Below are 19,633 nucleotides of genomic sequence, written 5' to 3'. Positions count from 1 at the left end.
CTGGCGCCTTTCCTCCCCGAGGCAGCTCTGCCCGCGGGGCGCCACCGGAGCGCAGGGGCGGTCGCTCCCCTCCTCCGGGGCTGGCCCGCGCTTGCGCGCCGGGGTCGGCCGGGGGGTGGCCATGGCGGCGGCGGTGCTCGGGCGGGCGGTGTCAGGTGCGGGGCTCCGGCAGAGGCTGCGGCTTTTGCGGCGGGGCTGCGCAGGGCTGGCGGTGGACGACACGGTGAACGGGCTGAGCGCCGAGCAGCGCCAGGTACGGGCCGCCGCCGCGGGTAACGGGGGCAAGCGCGCCATCCTGCGGGGGTGTGTCGGGGCTGGCGGGCGGTGATTGGCTGCGGCTGTGGGCAGCCCGCCTATCCGCGGGCGCGCAGAGGGGGCGCTGCGACGGTCAGGGCGCGCCTCGGCCACGTGTCAGCAGGGAGCCGGGGACAGAGGGAGCTGGGACCCGCTGGAAGGCAGAGCCGGGTGTCTCCGGCCTTTCCTCGTCTGAGAACGCAACTCTTCACGGTGAAATGCCACATAACGAAGCACCAGGGAAGTCCACTGCGTTCACGATGGGCCTGTTTGATCAGAAGTCATAGGGTCCGAGTGGTTTGGCGTGGAAGGGACCTTGAAGATCGTCTAGTTCCAATCCCCTGCCATGGGCAAGGGCACTTTCCACTACACCAGTCCCTTGTAGAAATATGATCAGCTATGAATATATTTGGTAATATAAGCAACCAGAAATACAGTCATCAAAGAAGAAAAATTAATTTGGCCTCATCAAATCCTCTCAGAAGAAGTGTTGCAGCTTGTCTAGCTTGTTCTCTTGACCAATAGACCTAAAGATTTAGGGTGATAGTTCACAGCTTTACTGTTCTCTTCTGTGTTCAGTAGCCACCTGGAGCTAGCTATTACACCACTTACTCCCTGCTGTCCATGGCATGGTGTGAAAGGCAGTGTCTTTCAAAGGACTGATCCAGACAGGCTCCCATGAAACTGTTTCTCTGGAGCTGTAGCCTTATTTTCCAGATAATTATAGCAGTGCAAGCATGGGGATGTACAAAATAAATGTAACCATTCTTACTTCTTTCATACTACAGATTTCGTCTTTGCCAGGTTTATCATCATGGTTTATAGCCTCAAATTAAGTTGATGTTTCTTTGTGGTCCTATATTCAGCATGTGTAAAAGGAGGAAAATATTCTTGTAGCTCATACCTGTCTGGTGGAAAAGCTAAAAAAGGATCAGAAATAGACCTTCAGTAATGTCAAACTGTGAATTAATGGTTAAAATCTGAATTGGCTGTTTTAAAATGGCTTAGAGTATCAGTGATGCCTGTGTCTGGCCATCAATCTTTAATTGATAAAGATATTTTAATTATGGCTTTTAAGCTTTATTCTCAAGTTTACTGCTATTAGATTTGTCATAATGGAAACAGATTTAATGTGGTTTGGTTTTGTTTAAAGCTTTTAAGTCTGTCAATGAGGGCAAAACTCATTCTTTGGTACCAGAACCCAAGGCCAGGGTAACCATAGAAATGAAGATATCCTGTTCATTGTGAAAAAGGGGATGCTTTGATTGTGGGGTTGGGAAGGGCAGAGAAGCTTGTGCATGTTTTGGATTGTTGCTTCTGCCCCTTCTACAGGTTCTGGTTAAGCAGCAGAGGGTTTCAGTCTCTAAAACTGTTCCTTCACCAGCATTAATCTGTGGGAATAAGGAACCAAAAGGGAAAAGGGGATTACTAAGCTCTACTTATAAAGCTCTAGGCAGAGTTTTTAAATCTTCATATGAAAACCACTTCAGCTATTGTGTGTAATTTCTTAGGATGTCTGCAGAATACACGTATGTAAGTGTTTAGACTTCAGAACTTAGAAAAAGATGTTAACATTTGGCATGCCTATTAGAGGCATCTGCTTATAATTAAATGAAACTATAAGCAGCTACTGGGTGCAGTTAATGCATTATAAACTCTGCTCATCAGCTTTCAAAGTCTCCTGCCCAAAAACATTCCCTAAAACTCTCATGTGGGCATTAGTTCAGTAGCATTTGCTCATGCTGGGGTAAGATTGTTAAGGTTAAATGCTGGGAATAACTTAAGTGCAGGAACTTAGTGCAGTACATCAGTATCTTCTCCTTAAAACACTAAAGGGCCTTTCAAATGGTCTAGAAACCTGCAGCACTGATTTCCTTATGGGCTCGTGCTTCTGGGTTTGGGATCCTGGACTTCCCTGGCGGGGAATGTTAGCAGTAACCTAGGGAAGAAGATGGCAATATATGGATGAGATATGACGTATGTGTTTCTCCTCATCTCTTTTCCCAGCTTAGACAGACCATGACAAAGTTCTGTCAAGAGCATTTGGCTCCCAAGGCCCAACAGATTGACCAGGAAAACGAATTCAAAGACATGCGGGCAAGTATTTCATGTGTGCATCTCCTACAGCTGGTAGTGAAAGGCTGTCTGTGCTTTGATCTGTACAGTGATCCAGACGCAGCATCCCAGCCACACCACAGGAACATGTGCAGGAACTTTTCAACTTTGGAAGTCATAGAAAACCCAGGTTTTGATTTCCTCTTTTGTTAACAACCTTCAGCAACCTGGGGCAGAACCCAGCCAGGGTGTGATTAAAAGGGATTGGTAATGGTCTTGTCTGGATTCTCATCATGGTATTCCTGCTTGGCTCTGCTCAGGCTCCCTCTCTGATGCATACTTTGTGTTCTCCTAGCCAGGAGCCTTTCTTGGCTGTCAGAGTTTCCTCTCAAATTCATGGTGAAAATCTTGTGTGCAAATGGTGAAATGCAGAGTTTGAGTCGAGCTGAACCTTGCCTTCCTGATAAACCCACCAGAGGCTGTGCCACGGGCTGCTTTGATTGATGAAAATGAGACATCTAACTATTGGGTTTCATAAGCTCCACAAGACTTGAAAAGCTCAGAACATCTGCTCGGATTTCCCAGGGCTCTGATGTTGACATTTTCAGGGCTGGATGTGCAGCTTTGAAGTGAAGTGTATAAATTTAGCCTGGTGCACCAGATGTCATCTGCAGCTATTAAATAATGCTTTTTGAAGTCTCTAGGGACTATTCACTGATAATTATCTTATTGCTGGACACCGGGCCCATCTGACAAGCATTTACTTGTGTGTCTATCGCATAGTGGAGGAGAGGCAGAGAGAGGTGGCCCCTCCAGCATGTGGTCCTCCCTGGTGACACCTTTTGCTACTGCATTACATCTTCCTTCCTACTCCGTGATGCCGTGTGCCAGGCGCAGCTGATGTGTGTGTCTCCCATCAGCTCTGTACCTCCATTGTGTGGGTGTCACCTGAGTGGTGGCATTGCCACTGATAAATCTGGGTAGTGGATAAATAGAGGAGTTGGCAGGCAAGGAGGACAGCTTGTCCTCTAGCAGTGAACTTTGTAGCATGTATGTTCAACCATGCAAAACTCAGTAGTGCTGTTCAATCCCTGTGTGTGTCCTGAGAACCTACGGGTCCTTGAGTGGCCCTTGTGGATTGATCTCCTTTAGCTTCACAAATCCAAGGTTCTCTGTTATGGTCACCTTTAGTGACTTCTCTAGTACCATCTCCAAGGAGGGAACCACCTCTATCTGCCCTGGCTGCAGCATTCCCCTTTTTAATCTCTCCTAAGAAGTCTTTCTGGGCTTTAGTTACCAGTTTCTGCTTTACTAGAAGAGTTTTAAAGTGCCAGCAAATAGCAACTCATACACACACACACACACACACACACATATATATATATATATATATGTGTGATTGCAGTCACTGTAATACATGTATATATCTCCAGGGTTTCATCCACGGATAGCTTCAGCTAACTGCTATTTGCAGCAACAGCAGGCTGATAGGCCTACGCAGTGCTGCTTAAACAGTGACAAGGATGTGTGGGGTAAAAGACAAGCATAAATTTAAGTCATAACATCCTAAAGAACCCTTAGCAAGAGATAGTCGATGAAAGCCAACGTGCTGGTTTTAAATTAATGGGAGGTTTTGAGTCATCAAAGTTCTCCTTAACCAGGGCAACCAGTTACATCTCAGGCCCTGTCCTTCCACAGTTAAGTTTAGGCTTGTGAATTTTCACTGAATTCAGCAGGCTCCTCTCCTGTGGAGTGTAACTGATGTCCTGACCTTTGCCTGGGCTCCTAGTCCTAAGTATGGAGGTGCTGATGCAGGAGGAATTGGGTATCAAAGCACTTATCTCTGAGATATCACAAGGATAAGATAAACTGGTGAGTCCAGTGAGTTACCTGGGACAGCTTCCTATGCCAGTGCCCTGAGCCTGCACTGATTGCTTGTTCTGTGTTTGTAGGAGTTTTGGAAGAAGCTCGGGGCACTGGGAGTTCTGGGGATCACGGCTCCTGGTAAGTCTGTTCTCACATTACTTCAAAACCAAGCAGATTGCTGTGGACTCACCCTTTCCAGTTCATAGCAACGTGTCTGTGATGGGATGTCCAGTTCATAGAATCATGGAATCACAGAATAGTTAGGGTTGGAAAGGACCTTAAGATCATCCAGTTCCAACCCCCTGCTATGAGCAGGGACACCTCACACTAAACCATGGCACCCAAGGCTCTGTCCAACCTGGCCTTGAACACTGCCAGGGATGGAGCTTTCACAACCTCCCTGGGCACCCATTCCAGTGCCTCAGCACCCTCACAGGAAAGAATTTCCTCCTTAGATCCAATCTTCATCCAGAAGCTCCCAGCTTTTTAAAAACTTTCCCACAACTTCTGTTATTCTTCACTGCCTCAGAGTCCTTGTTCCTGGATGAGTACAAAATGCCTCTTACCGTTGTAAAAGCACTCTTCAGGAGTGGTTTCTCCAGCTATAAGCCACTCAAATGCGTTTGCACCTCTCTACTATGAAGCATTTACTCAAGTTTTGAAGAACAAGAGCTAGAGATAAAGGTATCCTAGAGCAAGCATCCATCTCTAATGGGAGAAGTTAAAGGGTCTAAAACAACCCCCTGGAAAGCTGTGATAACTAATGGCGAGCCTACCACATCCAACCAGTCAGAAAGAATCAGGGTAAATCTTATTCAGCCTCACCCAGGTTAGCTGAAAAGTGTTTTGATTCATGTTAGAGCTGACGGAGGCTGCTGTGGTCATGCTGAATGCACTAACACAGTGTAATGAGGAGAAGCCCTTAGTGCAGAAAAGCGGGCAATGGGGCCTTTATTTCCCCATCGTAAAGTCTCTGCTTCTAGATGTGTGTGTGCAAAGGCTTGTGCAGCGGCAGGCTGAATAGCAATGCCTCCGAATAATGCCTCTGCCTTTCTTTCAGTGCCACTGAGTCTGCTTGAAAGAGTCTGGATTTCTGTTTGCCCAATTTACTGCTGCTCCTGTTTTTTCTCACTCTTACCTTCTTTCTTCTTTGATGTTGTGCCTGAGGCTCATGGCAGTTTCCCACACTATAAATAAGCTATCCCCTCCCGAGTCCTGTCCTGTTTGATTTCCTCCAAGATTTACCCCGCAAACCCTCCTATGCCCAGCAGTTTTGCCCTGGTTTTTGATTGTGGAGTTGTGTGCGCTTGCTTTATTGGCATTGGTTTTGTTGTAGGAGGTGGAGACTGGGATTTAGGATGTGAAGATAATGGGAAATCTTATGCAGGCATATGCTCAGTTAAATGGCTTGTTTGGGCACCAGTGGCTCGGGTCTGTTAAAGGAGCATTTTAAACAGCAGTGCTTTCTGTTTTCTTCTTAACACTAATAAAACTGTTGGTTTGTCATTTTACAGTTGTTTTATTAGGAGCTGTGTTAGGAAATGCGAATACTGAAGCTACCATGCAAAGATAATATAGGCATGTCATATAAAGTAGTTGTGAAAGAGCGGCATCGTTCTAAATCACACTGTGGTTTGTATTACACAAGAAGCTGTCTGGCAGGATTATTTTCTTGTACCTCTTGCAGTACAACATGATCCTAGGTCAGTATTGCTTATGGCAGGCAGTTACCTTTCCTATCTCGAGGCAATAGCACTAAGCTCATCATTCTGTAGGACTGGATTGAAAACTCTTGGTTTGGCATATGTAAGAAATTGTTAAACCTGTCAGTTAGGGCCTGGATAGTAAAAGCCTGAACTCTGATGTGTGATGGAGAGGTAATGTCAAAGGATAAAGAGCCCTGCAGATAAAGGCAGGAGTCAGAATGAGTGACATGGGAGGAAAGGTTGTGCTGATTTGATGCATTAGGGGCAGTAGCCCTCCCTGAGCCTGGTTACACACTCAGCTCTCTGATCACTCTAGACTTACAAACGTATTTGCTCTCACCATTGTTGCTGCTCACTCACAGCATTCACATTGATGACAAGTAAGTGCTCCCAGATGGACTCCCTGACTCCTTTGCGGTGTTTCTGTCCTCCTGGTTTAGTTCTCCTCTTAGCACTGCAACCGCTTGCTTCTTGCCTGTAGAACAAAGCTTTTACAGTAGGATATGCCTGTGTTTGTGTGTGTATCTCTGTATATACATGTATATATTTATGTAGGCTGTCAGCTGCTCAAAGCCATTCTTAAAACTGAAACAGGGGAAGTTTAGGTTGGATCTAAAGAGGAAGTTCTTTCCTGTGAGGGTGCTGAGGCACTGGAATGGGTTGCCCAGGGAGGTTGTGAATGCTCCATCCCTGGCAGTGTTCAAGGCCAGGTTGGAGGAGGCCTTGGGTGATATGGTTTAGAGCGAGGTGTCCCTGCCCATGGCAGGGGGTTGGAACTGGATGATCTTAAGGTCCTTTCCAACCCTGACTATTCTATGATTCTGCATTTCTCAGCCTCCTCTTTTTCTCCCTGCCTTCCCTCTCTCCCTGTTCTATTGTGTGCCTTAAATCTTCACCCCCAGTTTAAGCACTTGCCATGCCTAGCTAGATCCCAGCTACAATGCTGCTGCTGCTCTGTCTCACTTCGTCTTCTCTTGAAATGCACATCCTTGCTAGGGGTGAACTGCAGCAGTTACACTTATGGATCATTCTCCTTCTGAATCAGCCACCCATCAAAGAGCTGGTCTTCTGCACATTTAGGGGCTTAGAAAAGTCCCTGGTGCCCCACTTACTGAGCAGTTTGAGGGGTCCTTGTTATGACAGACATGCATGGACCTTTACAGATTTTGCTTGTGTTTTTTAGTCCTCTCACCTAATACAATTTGCCACTTGGTGATTTGATCTTGATGGTAATATGAAGGTTGCAAGAAGGACTCATTATTGTGCAAGTGTTGGCAGCATGTTTTAGGTGTATCCTACTGCACGTTTTGTGCAGAAAATGATGATGTACAAGTAAGTTACTGATTATACTGAAGAAATAACACCACTGTGCCTTCAAGATAAGGAAACTGAATCAGGGAAGATGGGGAAAGCCAGAGGTGCTCAGCTCAGAGACAGTGTCAGTCAAAGCCAAGAGCTCTCTTGTGTCTTGGATCTCATTCAGGACTGATCCCAACCTTGGGATCTTGTGCACATGTGACATACACCACAGTGCTTAACGTGAGGTTTCTCTCCTCTTTTCAGTGGAGTATGGTGGATCTGCTTTGGGGTACCTGGACCACGTGCTGGTGATGGAGGAGATCTCTCGTGCATCAGCGGCTGTTGGGCTCAGTTACGGTGCCCACTCAAACCTCTGCATCAACCAGCTCGTGCGGAACGGCAATGAGGCCCAGAAGGAGAAGTACTTGCCCAAGGTGTGTGGCTGGAAGGGGGGGAGGCTGGGAAGCATTTGGGTTTGGGCTTCATGCAAAGATGGGCCTCACTAACTGATTTCTGTCACCCACCCTTAGGGAATACACTACTTGCCAATTTTGCCCTTCGTTTTTGTCCTATTAATCCACATTATAGAATCATAGAATGGTTTGGGTTGGAAAGGACCTTAAGATCATCCAATTCCAACCCCCTGCCATGGGCAGGAGCACCTCACACCAAACCATGGCACCCAAGGCTCTGTCCAACCTGGCCTTGAACACTGCCAGGGATGGAGCATTCACAACCTCTCTGGGCACCCATTCCAGTGCCTCACCACCCTCACAGGAAAGAATTTCCTCCTTAGATCCAATCTAAACTTCCCCTGTTTCAGTTTGAACCCATTACCCCTTGTCCTGTCACTGCAGTCCCTAATGAAGAGTCCCTCCCCAGCATCCCTATAGGCCCCCTTCAGACACTGGAAGCTGCTCTGAGGTCTCCACGCAGCTTCTCTTCTCCAGGCTGAACAGCCCCAACTTTCTCAGCCTATCTCCATACAGGAGCTGCTCCAGCCCCTGAGCATCCTCGTGGCCTCCTCTGGACTTGTTCCAACAGTTCCATGTCCCTTTTATGTTGAGGACACCAGAACTGCACACAATGCTCCAGGGGAGGTCTCACGAGAGCAGAGCAGAGGGGCAGGATCAGCTCCTTGGACCTGCTGGTCACGCTCCTTTGGATGCAGCCCAGGATACGGTTGGTTTCTGGGCTCAAGCGCACACTGAAGCCGGCTCATGTTCATTTTCTCATGGACCAGCACCCCCAAGTCCTTCTCCTTGGGCTGCTCTGAATCTCTTCATCTGCCCAGCCTGTAGCTGGGCCTGGGATTGTTCCGACCCAGGTGTAGGACCTTGCACTTGGCATGGTTAAACTCCATAAGGTTGGCATGAGCCTATTCTGTGCTGAGGTCCATGTTGGCATCTCCCAGTCTGTGCTGAGGTCCATGTCTGTGGGCAGCATAGTCCAGCTCTCTGGAGCTGTGTTACTAAATGAGGCTTTGAGGTGACACTGGGTGATATTCTTCCAGATTCCAAAGCATTTTCAGAGTTCTGAATGAAAGTCACTGCTTTCCCATTGCCCAAATGCCTGGTTTGCCTGTGCTCCTTAACTGCACGTGGAACTTCATTTGGGCCAGTGATGTTTGTGACGTGTTAAACAGATTTCAGTTTTCAAATGCATGGAAACACTTAGCCAGTACATTGAATCCCAGCTACTGGAATTATCAGCACCAGAAACTTGATTTATACCACATGCAAAGTACAGTGGCACTTCCTCAAAGCAGCCTGTTCCTATGTAACCTTGAGGTGTCCTCATTGCTGCTCTGGTGGATGTTAATGCCCTCATTCCCTGCCTTTCAATGGGGTTTGTGGTCACCTTGGTTCTTGTCATGGTTCATGACAGACCACTGGTTTTGAGCAGATCATGGAGACTTCTGTAGGAGAGCACTGATGGATTGAGTTGGTTGAATGCGTATCTTGAGCATTGAGTCTGCTTTTAAAAAGCTAAGAGATCAAAAGGAGGAGAGGCTGGGTTAAAGTGCACAGGGAGGAAAAAAGAAGTAAGGAGGAAAGGGCAGGATGAAAGAACAGTGAAGAGAAAGCAACAGCTTGGTACGAGTAGGCACAGAAGGAAGGTGTCCAGACGCTATTGCAGCGTGAGTGTGGGAGGACTGGGCAGTGAGAACATTGCTAAGAACTTTGCAATCTCTCTTCATCCCCCTCCTTTTGTGTTTAACAGCTCTTGTTGGTGTAAAAGGGCAGTCATCAGATGCAGCACAAGGAGCTTGTGAAAGGCATATGGCTGCCTGCATGGTTCCCTGGCACCTTCCTGGAGGTGGTGTTGTGTAAGCAGGGCTCTGCTCGTCTCGCTCATCCTTCTCATCCCACTGGGCTCTGGATCTGTTCCCTCAGCACAGGGAGCTCTCTGCCTGGATCTGTCAGGACCAGCAGCTCTCACGTGTGGTTTTCACACAGAACAGCTACTGTGGAGATTCAGTGCAGTCAAAAACCACCCCAAACCAGGCTAAAGAGGGAACAGAAACACTGCTGCTTTCTCTCGTTCTTATATTTGTCTTTTTTCTTCCAGCTAATCAGTGGGGAGCACATTGGAGCCTTAGCAATGAGTGAACCCAATGCTGGATCTGATGTTGTGTCCATGAAGCTGAAGGCAGATAAGAAAGGTAAAGCCTGTCGAGTGCTGCCTGGACAGATAGCTGGTGTCAGTAATGGCCTCTGTAAACTCAGATTAACCTCCCCAGCATCACTGGGTTACAATGCTTAGCACTGGGTATAGCAGGTGGTGTGTGCAGGCTTCTGCTGCCTCCCAACAGGTTCAGTGTGGGATAGAGGCAGGGAGTGAAGGCACGAAGTGGATGGTTGAAGGACTTGTGGTTGTGGCAGTTGGTGGTGTGATGGAACCGGTGGTAGGTGCCTTGGTTTGTCAGGCATTTGTTAAACCAGGAACTAAAGAAATGAGTTTTCTTCAACCTGGGAAGGGTTTGTACATGGTGTTTGTGGGGCCTTAAAGAGCATCCTTGGAGCCTGCTTTGAAATAAGTGGAGGGAGGAGATAGGTGTTGCTCTTCCCTGAGCTAACAGGTTACTGCTCTTTGCTCCTAGGGGACTACTTTGTTTTGAATGGGAACAAGTTTTGGATCACCAATGGGCCAGATGCAGATGTTCTCATCGTTTATGCTAAAACTGATGTTAATGCTGTTCCGGCCTCCCGAGGTATAACAGCGTTCATTGTGGAGAGGGTAGGTCTGATAATGCTCACAAGCTTCTTGCAGTGTGCTTTGTGAACTTAACTCCTTCACCCTAACTGGCTCCTGTAGAAGCCACTTGGATTTCTTTCTATAGCTGGATTGCATAGACCCATATCCAAGCATGTAACCACTCTTTAGGGTCAGAAATGTAGAGAGAATGGACAAGATCCTAATATAAAAGGGTTTGCTTGTTGCCAAAAATTGTCAGAGCTATTCAGTCCTTGTCAGTATTGTCCTCCTATGCCTTTATCTAACTCAGTGTGTTTGGGGTTTAGGTTTGGTTTGGGGTATTTTTAAGCAAAGACATTAAAACAGCTTTATTCATTTCTTTCCCCCCATTTCCTTGCACTGCCCCCTTGGAAGCCAAAGCAGAGCCCATCAAAGGGAGCAGAAACAGGCTGTTCAGTAGAGAGCCCTTGGAAAACAGGGATCTATTGGGTTTTTTTCTTCCCTTCTAATTATTTGAGGCTATGCTACACACAGCTCTCACCACAGGGAAGATAGGAAGCTGTAATAAAGTAAATGGCACTTGAAATATAAAATCTCAGCGATCAGTGAACCATCTGATGGACTTAACGTGACTTAGAGATTGGAATGGCTGAGTTAGTGGCAAAATAGCCTTTACTCCAGGAGAGTCAGAGTTGGCTGCTGTGCACATAATTCATTTGTTTAATACTTATGCCCATTAGCAAATGGGTGCACTCAGCTCATATGTGCCCCCACGTGCACGTGCTTCTCTGCTCATCTGCTTCCTTTGCGCTTTGCTTCGACTCCTTGCTGGTGCCCTACACATGTCCCTGTAGTCAGGGCACTTTCACAGCTCTCTAGTGATTTTTATGGGGTCTCTCGGAACTCAGATCTCAAATGTGGTTTTACTGCTTGACTTGGCAGGGAATGCCAGGTTTCAGGACAGCCCAGAAGCTCGACAAGCTGGGGATGAGAGGCTCTAATACCTGTGAGCTCATCTTTGAAGACTGCAAGATCCCAGGTGAGCTGGGCTCCACTCAGGGCAGTAGGAGTGTGCTGGTTTCCTGTCTTCATCAGATAAACAGGAGCACTAATTGCAGGCCTGTTTGGGCTGTGACCTGGAGGGCTCTGCAGATGTTATCTGCTGGTTGGCAGCATTGCAGGAGAGCTGGTGAAACTGCACAAGTGCAGTCAATGAGCACATCCCGTGCTGGGTCACTCCTCATCCACCTGGCTCTCACCCACTGCTTCTGCAAAGCCTTGCTGAGCCTTCAGAGAAACTTGTTTCCATTAGAGCTCCTCATCTCCTGTCTAGGAGAGAGCTCATTTGCCTTGACATTCTCTCCCCAAATCACTGGAGATTATCCAACAGACTTTTGGGTTGCCTGCAACAACGGAGTCCTTGATGGGGTCAGTGCCGTTAGTTATTACAGCAGGAGCCACTGTAATGGCCATTTCTGTTACTCCAGTGGCTATTTTGTAGATAGAAGAATGACCTTCTCCATAGGGCAGGTGGAGGAGGCACCTTATCAGAGCTCAGGAAAATCCTAATGGCTTATCTGCAAAGCAAGTGACTCTCCAGCTCCCCGGGCACCAAAGGCTGCTCTGCAGGAAGTGGAAGAGTTTCAGCTGCAATCTGACATTCCTGACTTCACTGGGTCCCTCTGCTCTGAGATCAGTCTTCACATCATCTCCTGGGCAGTCACCATCCAGAGCAGCAGGTTCTCATAGTAACGGGATTTCCATTTCCTGATAACTCAGAGCAGCACATCACTGCACTGTTGGCTTTGCACTCCGGCTCTTAATGCTGCTTCTGATCTCCTGCCTTGGAAGCTGAGCCCGTTTGATGCCATCTCCTATGTCTGCAGGATGTTTCTTTCAGATCAAGGTGCCTCTAGTGCTGCAGTTCCATCTACTTCCACATGGGTTTTGCTGCCATCCTGTCCTGGGTTCAGCAGTTGCAGTCACTTTTCTCCTTCTTAGCAGCTGGTGCGGTGCTGTGGTTTTGACTTCCAGCCTGGGAGCAGCGCTGATAACACCGATGGTTTTAGTTGCTGCTCAGTAAAGTTTACTCTTACCAAGGACTTTGTGAGCCTCATGCTCTGCCAGGGAGGAGGGGAAGCCAGGAGGATGCAGAGACAGGACACCTGACCCAAACCGACCCAAGAGGTATTCCATACCACAGCACGTCATGGCCACTCTATAAACTGAGGGCAGTTACCCAGAAGGGTTAGATCACTGCTCGGTCAGGCTGGGTATCGGTCAGTGGGTGGTGAACGGTTGTATTCTCTTCCCTTGTTATTTCCCTTATCATTATCGGTGATAGCAGTGGTTTGTGTTATACCTTAGGTACTGGGCTGCTCTTATCTCAACCCATGGGGGTTACATGCTTTCCATTCTCCTCCCCATCCCTCCAGGAGCAGGGAGTGGAAGGGGAGGGAGTGAGTGAGCAGCTGCGTGGTTCTGGATTGCCGGCTGGCTTTAAACCACGACACAGCCACACTGCAGTGAGTGACTGGTGGCTTTCCCATCGGTGGTATTGCCCATGGTGTAGTCAGTTGTGTTGCACTGGTAAAGGTTCAGAGCCCCAGCAGTTCTATTTACTCACATTTTCTTGCTGTGATGCACAACCGGCAGCTCTGTCCCTCCTGTGCAGTCACCAGCTTGTCCTTCAGCTCACCATGTACCTACCCATCCCTTCTCCCTGGGATGCAGCAGAGTGTTCAGGCTCTTCAGAGCTTTAGCTGTGAGCTGTCATTACTCACCAACAGCTTTGTCACTTTATGATTACTGATGCTGGCGTTTATGTTCTGTTCCTCAAAGTAATGTTTGCTATTAGTGTTTTTCTTTCTTGTCTGGGGGCTTTGGAGCTTCATTCTTCTTCTTCCTACCTCCAGCACCATGATGCTGGCCCTGCAGAGGCTGCACTTCTCCATATGCTACATCAACGTGCTCTTCAACAAGCAGGAGATAATGTGGTCTGTGAGCTTCTGCCACTGAAAACCACATTATTTCTTTCAGGAGGCAGCCTGCATGTGTCCGTGTCCTGTCTCATTTTCACTTTGCATATCGCACCTCTCAGATCTCTCGTGATCAAAGCCTGAAGCGTGTGTCAGCTCTCCTGTGTGGCGTGATCAGTGCATAATCTGTCCATCTACAAAGCACAGTTGTGAGGCCTTAAGTTCTTCCCTGATTGGAAGAGTACAGCCTTGCTGAGATGAGCTCTCTGTTCCTGCTTCTCTCTGTATACTTGCTAACAGCAGCGTGTGCTTCAGCTCGTCCCAAAGTGAAGCAGTTTCTCAGCCCGTTATCTAATGTGGCCATTCTCAGGTCCCATTTTCACAGGAATAAGGCTTGTCTTTTAAACCCACTTATAACAACTGCAGTGTTCTGCTCACAGGAGGGGGGATAATGACTGTGCTCTCCCCTCTCAGACTCATACACATCGCTCTGATGTGGTAAGAGGTGAGCTTTGCCTGTGAAGCTTCAGTTCCTGTGCTGGGAATGCTGAGAGGTGACCCAGGCACATCAGAGCAGGATTTGCATTCATTTCAGAGCCACGCTCAGTAGTCATCAGCTGGCAACGCTGTCAGTTTGGGTTAGATACAAACCAATGGGATGGTGAAGGGGGTCCCAGGCTGTTAAGTCTCCTGTTCTTGTTGGCACCAATGCTGAGCTCTCCTCTGGAGAGCATCTCACTGTAGAAAACAGGCAAGAGAACAGCAGTGATTGCAGATGTGCTTCATAACCCTTTGCTGCCTTTTCCCTTCGGGCCTTGGTTGGATTGGGAAGACTTTGCAGTGGTAGGGAGTATACAGCCAGCTCAGTATCCATCCATCCTCAGCGTGTTTCCAGCCAAAAGGGAAGGTGAATCAGACTGAAGCTTGAATCTTCTTCCCGGTGACCACAGGCCTCCGACAACAGCAGAGCTTAGTTTTGCACATGAGTAAATCCCTTTCCTCTGCCAATTGCAGCTGAAAATGTCCTGGGAGCACTGAGCAAAGGAGTCTACGTTCTGATGAGCGGATTGGACCTGGAGAGGCTCGTGCTGTCCGGGGGGCCTCTGGGGTAAGGCTCTGTCATCTCTTGCAAGGCCGGATCCTTCAGTCACCCAGTGCAGGGTGTGAAGCTGGGGATGCAGCTCCCGGTAGGGTGCATCTTGGGGGGAGAGCTGGGGCACGGGGCAGCTTGTGAGGGGAGGGGAGAGGAGAGGAGAGGCTGGGAGGAGGTGGCTGGGTCAGGCAGGAGCAGGGAGATGCTGTGGCTGCTGAGTGCTCCAGCAGGGAGCTCAGCTCCGTGCTTGCTCTGGGTGGGCTCCACCTTCCCTGTTGCTTCCCCATGCAGCCTGGAAGCAGGGCTGTGGAGCACCCACTGAGGGGCAGGGGATGGAAGCAGCAAAGCCAGAAAGGCAGCTTAGAATCATAGAATAGAATCATAGAACAGTCAGGGTTGGAAAGGACCTTAAGATCATCAAGTTCCAACCCCCCTGCCATGGGCAGGGACACCTCACACTAAACCATATTACCCAAGGCCTCGTCCAACCTGGCCTTGAACACTGCCAGGGATGGAGCATTCACAACCTCCCTGGGCACCCATTCCAGTGCCTCAGCACCCTCACAGGAAAGAATTTCCTCCTTATATCCAATCTAAACTTCCCCTGTTTCAGTTTGAACCCATTACCCCTTGTGCTATCACTGCAGTCGCTAATGAAGAGTCCACTGCTTGCAGGCCTCTGCCTCGCAGTGCAGCACAAGGGGCTTTGGAATAGACTGGGCTTGATGTAAACCTTTCCGGAGGTGGTGGATCTGCCTTGGTCCCCAGCTGCTGGGGTGTGTGTGTGTCCCAGTGTGTTACCCAGGGGATAACCAGCTCATCTGTGCTACTGACTCCTTCAAAGCCAAAGCACTCTCCAGGTTGTCACATACCCCCGGCCTGGGTAAAGGCTTTGCTCTTCATTTACCCACTCCTTAAGCTTTTATTTTGACCCTACAGTCCTTTCATTTCCCCCCCTTTTGAGGGCTCTTTTGGGGCTCTGTCCTAATCCTCATGTGGAAAGACCATCTCCCACAAAGCAGAAGGAGGATTTTGTACCCTTCTTCTTCTTGCCCATGGCTAGCACTTGAGTTGGTGGCCTCTGCAGATGCAAAGCAGCACAGGGCTACAGCTGTGACAAAGCTCTGCACCTCAGTGCCCTGCATGAAGAAGGTAAGACCTTACCACAAGATGTCCCAAATGAGCAGCCTGTAGAGCACTAGGGGATAAAACAGGACCTTTGCATTTCACTCTTTGTGGAGCTCTAGGAAGGCAGCAGCATCTCAGTTTAGGGATGAGAAGCTTTTCGCCTTAGATGGTGCTTCCAAGGTTTAATTGTTATTAAGTAATAGTTGTGTTGTTTTCCTTTTCCTGTGCTTTTAGGCTCATGCAGGCTGTCCTTGACCACGCAATCCCATACCTGCATGTAAGGGAAGCCTTTGGGCAGAAAATTGGCCACTTCCAGGTGAGGCAGAAAGGGAATTGGATGGTTTTGTTGCCTTGCTCTTCTCTTTTACAATGAGAGCTCTGTCATGGGAGGCTTTGTATGGAGTTTGTGCTGGGGATGCGCTATGTGGTGAGAAGGTGAAAGCATCTCTGGGGTGGGTGAGGGACTGGGGCTGACACTGGGAGCTTGAGGATTGGCACAGCCTCCAGCTCCATCGTATGCCTGCTGAACCCGGGCCCTCTGAGCTCTCTGGTGTCTCTGGACAGAAAGGGGTGAGCCCCAGATGATGCCGAGGTCAATCTTGCCCTCGCTCCTGTTAGCATCCCTCTTGTCTCCCTCACTGCAGCTCATGCAGGGCAAGATGGCTGATATGTACACGCGCCTGATGGCCTGTCGGCAGTACGTCTACAACGTGGCCAAAGCCTGTGACCAGGGCCACTTCAACGCCAAGGTGAGCTCACCTCTGCCTGGGGCAGCCCCTTTCCCTTTAGTGCCACACCATGGGCAGGGTGGAAGCTCTGTGCTGGGGTTAAAATCACTCGCTTGCAGCAAAAAGTGCCTTTTTTTCACCCCAAAGGGAAAGAAAACCTTGTTCTACAGATTTAGCAGCTTCAGGAGGTGTTTATTGGAAGCCCAGTCACGGTATCAGGGCTGTTACAAGAGGCTGTAGCAGTCATGCCGAGGTGGTGTCATCTCCCCAACCAGCACTGTCACCGCATCTCTCAAAGGAGAGGACTGAGTGTTTAACAGAGCACAGAGCCCTGCATCCCAAGTCAGTTCACATCAGCCTCCTGTGGGTCTGATGTGGGAGCCCACAACATGCACTCCATTTATTTATTTGTTTCACTTCTTGTGTCTTCATGTGGCCTTTCCAGACCCGCCACGAGTGTTCTGGAGTGACAGAATGACCCCTGCAGCTTCTTGTTGCTGGGGAATGAATCCTGAACCTTTGTGATCCAGGGGTTGAACACAGGCTCCTTAGCAGATGCCTGTAGAGTAATGGCAAGGTCAGAGCAACGTTTAGATGGGACACAGGCAGGGTGCTGAGGCGCTGGCACAGGGTGCCCAGAGAAGCTGTGGCTGCCCCATCCCTGGCAGTGCTCAAGGCCAGGTTGGACACAGGGGCTTGGAGCAAGCTGCTCCAGTGGAAGGGGTTGGGCTTGGAGCTGGAGGAGCTTTAGGGTCTCTTCCACCGAAACCATTCTGTATGTCCATGAGGTGACAGCTTTCCTGCCTCTCATCACTGTGGTTCTCCTTTAGGACTGTGCTGGGGTGATCCTGTACTCGGCAGAGTGCGCTACGCAGGTGGCTCTGGATGGGATTCAGTGCCTGGGTAAGTCCCTGGCAGTGACTGCTTCTCTGAGTGATTGCTGGACAGAGCCAGGAGCAGTTCTGTGTCCTGTCCCACCTTCATCCCCTCAAAGCAGAGAGGAGAAGTGACTTCTGGCTTCTTTCTGCCTGCAGGTGGGAACGGTTACATCAATGACTATCCCATGGGGCGCTTCCTGCGGGACGCCAAGCTCTATGAGATAGGGGCAGGCACCAGTGAAGTGCGCAGGCTCATCATTGGCAGGGCTTTTAATGCCACTTTCAAGTAGCATCCACCAGTGGAGGCACAGCACCCTGACCACCACGAGGCCTTTGATTAGAGAGGCTGCAGCGCACAACTCTTCTTCCTCCTGCTTGTGATCCTGGGGTGGCCACTTGTGGACTCTCTTCTGCCTCATCTGCAGACAGATGCTGCTGGACTGGACTCTGACAAGTGAGTCAGATGGAAGGAAAAGTGTTTTTCCTCCTCTTGCAATCATCCTGACTCATCCTGGTCGTAAGCCATCCTATTCCTCAGCATCTCCAGGCTGAGCTTCATCCAGGAGACACGCCACAACCCAAGCAGGCTGGTGAGCACCGTGCCTGAAAGCAGAGGCACAGGAAGTCAACCCAAACCCCCCAGATGGACAATGAGGGGGTGATTTTGTTCTTGAAAACAACCAGTGCCATTTAATAGCAAGTGCTCAGCTGACTGCCACTGGGAGGTGAAATTGCCCATCGTGACCTTCCAAAGGGATTAATAACTTCTATTCTGGGAGCTTGACGGCAAGCACATCACGGGGGTGGCTGTCACGAACACTCACTCATCGATGCACAAGCAGTGGTTTAGGTGGTGAGCCCTAAAACCTTGTTAAAACACCACATCTGTTTCTTTCCTGCTGCCTTTCCTATCCCTCTGCCACAGCCACACAGCCCCGAGCTGCTGTGATTGACTGCCGCCCGCTGGGTTATTCAGCCAGAGGTGTCAGCATCCATCATTGTGGGAACGGTTAAACCTCAGACCCGCATTGTGACACCCGTGAATGGGGCAGGCAGGAGGAGGCTGACTTTTGGGGTTGGGGTTATTTGGTATTTTCCTTTCTGGTCGTTGTTCTTTTGGTACCAGCAGTGCTCACGCTCCAGCTGGGGTTGGCTGGAGTCGGGGCGAGCGCGGCCGGGGTTCAGGGTGTTCTCAGTGTGTGGTAGGAGCAGCAAATTGCAGTGGAGCTGGCTTGGGTAAAGCAAATGGCACAGCAGCGTGCTGGTGAATCACAGCAGGATGCTGGAAATATGGCACAACAATTAATTAAACACTTGCCACGTAGGCAACTTCCCAACAGCTTCAACAAACCCGAGCTTAAAGCTTTGTGTGGTTTTGGGCTGTAGGGGGGATCTCTCTGTACCAGGTGACAGCAGAGTGATGGAGGGGTTTGGCGTGCTGCAGATGGAAGGGAAATTCCTTTCCCAGGTCACCAGGTAGGTGACCAAGTGGTTATGGATGGTCCAGAGCTTCACCGGGAGCTGCTGAAGCCAGTGGTGGCATCGCCTTAATCTTGAAGCTTCACGTGGGCTGAGGCACGGTGCTGGCTCCCACCCTGGCAGTGTCCCTGGTTGGATTTCCAGCTGTAACCCCAGGCTGGAGGCAGCAGAGAGCGGGCAGAAGTGAGCTCATTGAGCTGCACCTGAGGATGCTGTGGAAACGAGCCTGGAAGCACAGGTGGGGTGCACCTCACATGAGTGCATTACTGGACACTGAGTTGATGGGCTCAGACACGTCTGCTTTATCACTGAATGATGCAGGTGTCATCTCCTCTATGTGCAGGTCACAAAGGCGCTGTGGTGGCTGTGCCCCAGGCCCATGTCCTGTGAGAGGCAGCATCTCCAGCCCCAGAAGCTCCTGTTTGACCTGTGGGTTCTTCAGCTCTTTAGTACAGGGGTGAACCCCTGCGCCTTTCCTTGAAGGCTCTCAAGGAAGGAGCTGGATCCCTGTGTCATGGTCTCTGGCCAGAGGAGCTTCCCTGGCAGTGCCAGAGCCACACCAGGATGTTGTGAGATCCAGGTTATCATAGAATCATAGAATGGGTTGGGTTGGAAAGGACCTTAAGATCATCCAGTTCCAACCCCCTGCCATGGGCAGGGACACCTCACACTAAACCATGGCACCCAACGCTCTGCCCAGCCTGGGCTTGAACATCACCAGGGATGGAGCATTCACAACCTCCCTGGACAACCCATTCCAGTGCCTCAGCACCCTCACAGGAAAGAGTTTCCTCCTTAGATCCAATCTAAACTTCCCCTGTTTCAGTTTGAACCCATTACCCCTTGTCCGGTTGTTAAAACCAGGCTTCCTAAGGTGTCCTCAAAGAGGGGAGAGCTCTGATTTCAATGCACCTGATACGTAGCACCTTCA

At 49.5% G+C, this 19,633-nt stretch overlaps 1 protein-coding gene across 1 annotated transcript; it reads left to right on the top strand.

Annotated features, from left to right (window-relative positions):
* Positions 1–91: 91 nt before the first annotated feature.
* IVD (isovaleryl-CoA dehydrogenase) lies at positions 92–18,115 on the top strand. Its single transcript, XM_061371004.1, has 12 exons — positions 92–253; positions 2,302–2,391; positions 4,302–4,353; positions 7,485–7,654; positions 9,792–9,885; positions 10,324–10,460; positions 11,361–11,457; positions 14,411–14,504; positions 15,852–15,933; positions 16,262–16,366; positions 17,176–17,248; positions 17,380–18,115. Exons 1-12 carry the CDS (start codon positions 122–124, stop codon positions 17,511–17,513), a joined length of 1,260 nt encoding a protein of 419 aa, XP_061226988.1. The 5' UTR covers positions 92–121; the 3' UTR covers positions 17,514–18,115.
* Positions 18,116–19,633: the final 1,518 nt, after the last annotated feature.

Source organism: Neopsephotus bourkii, unplaced genomic scaffold (genome assembly GCF_033783945.1).
Source record: "Neopsephotus bourkii isolate Nb327-2 ecotype Australia unplaced genomic scaffold, CSIRO-AGI_Nbou_v1 NB_1557, whole genome shotgun sequence".
Classification (NCBI taxonomy): domain Eukaryota; kingdom Metazoa; phylum Chordata; class Aves; order Psittaciformes; family Psittacidae; genus Neopsephotus; species Neopsephotus bourkii.
The sequence above is the reverse complement of the archived record's forward strand: the minus strand, read 5'-3'. Positions and strand labels throughout refer to the sequence as shown.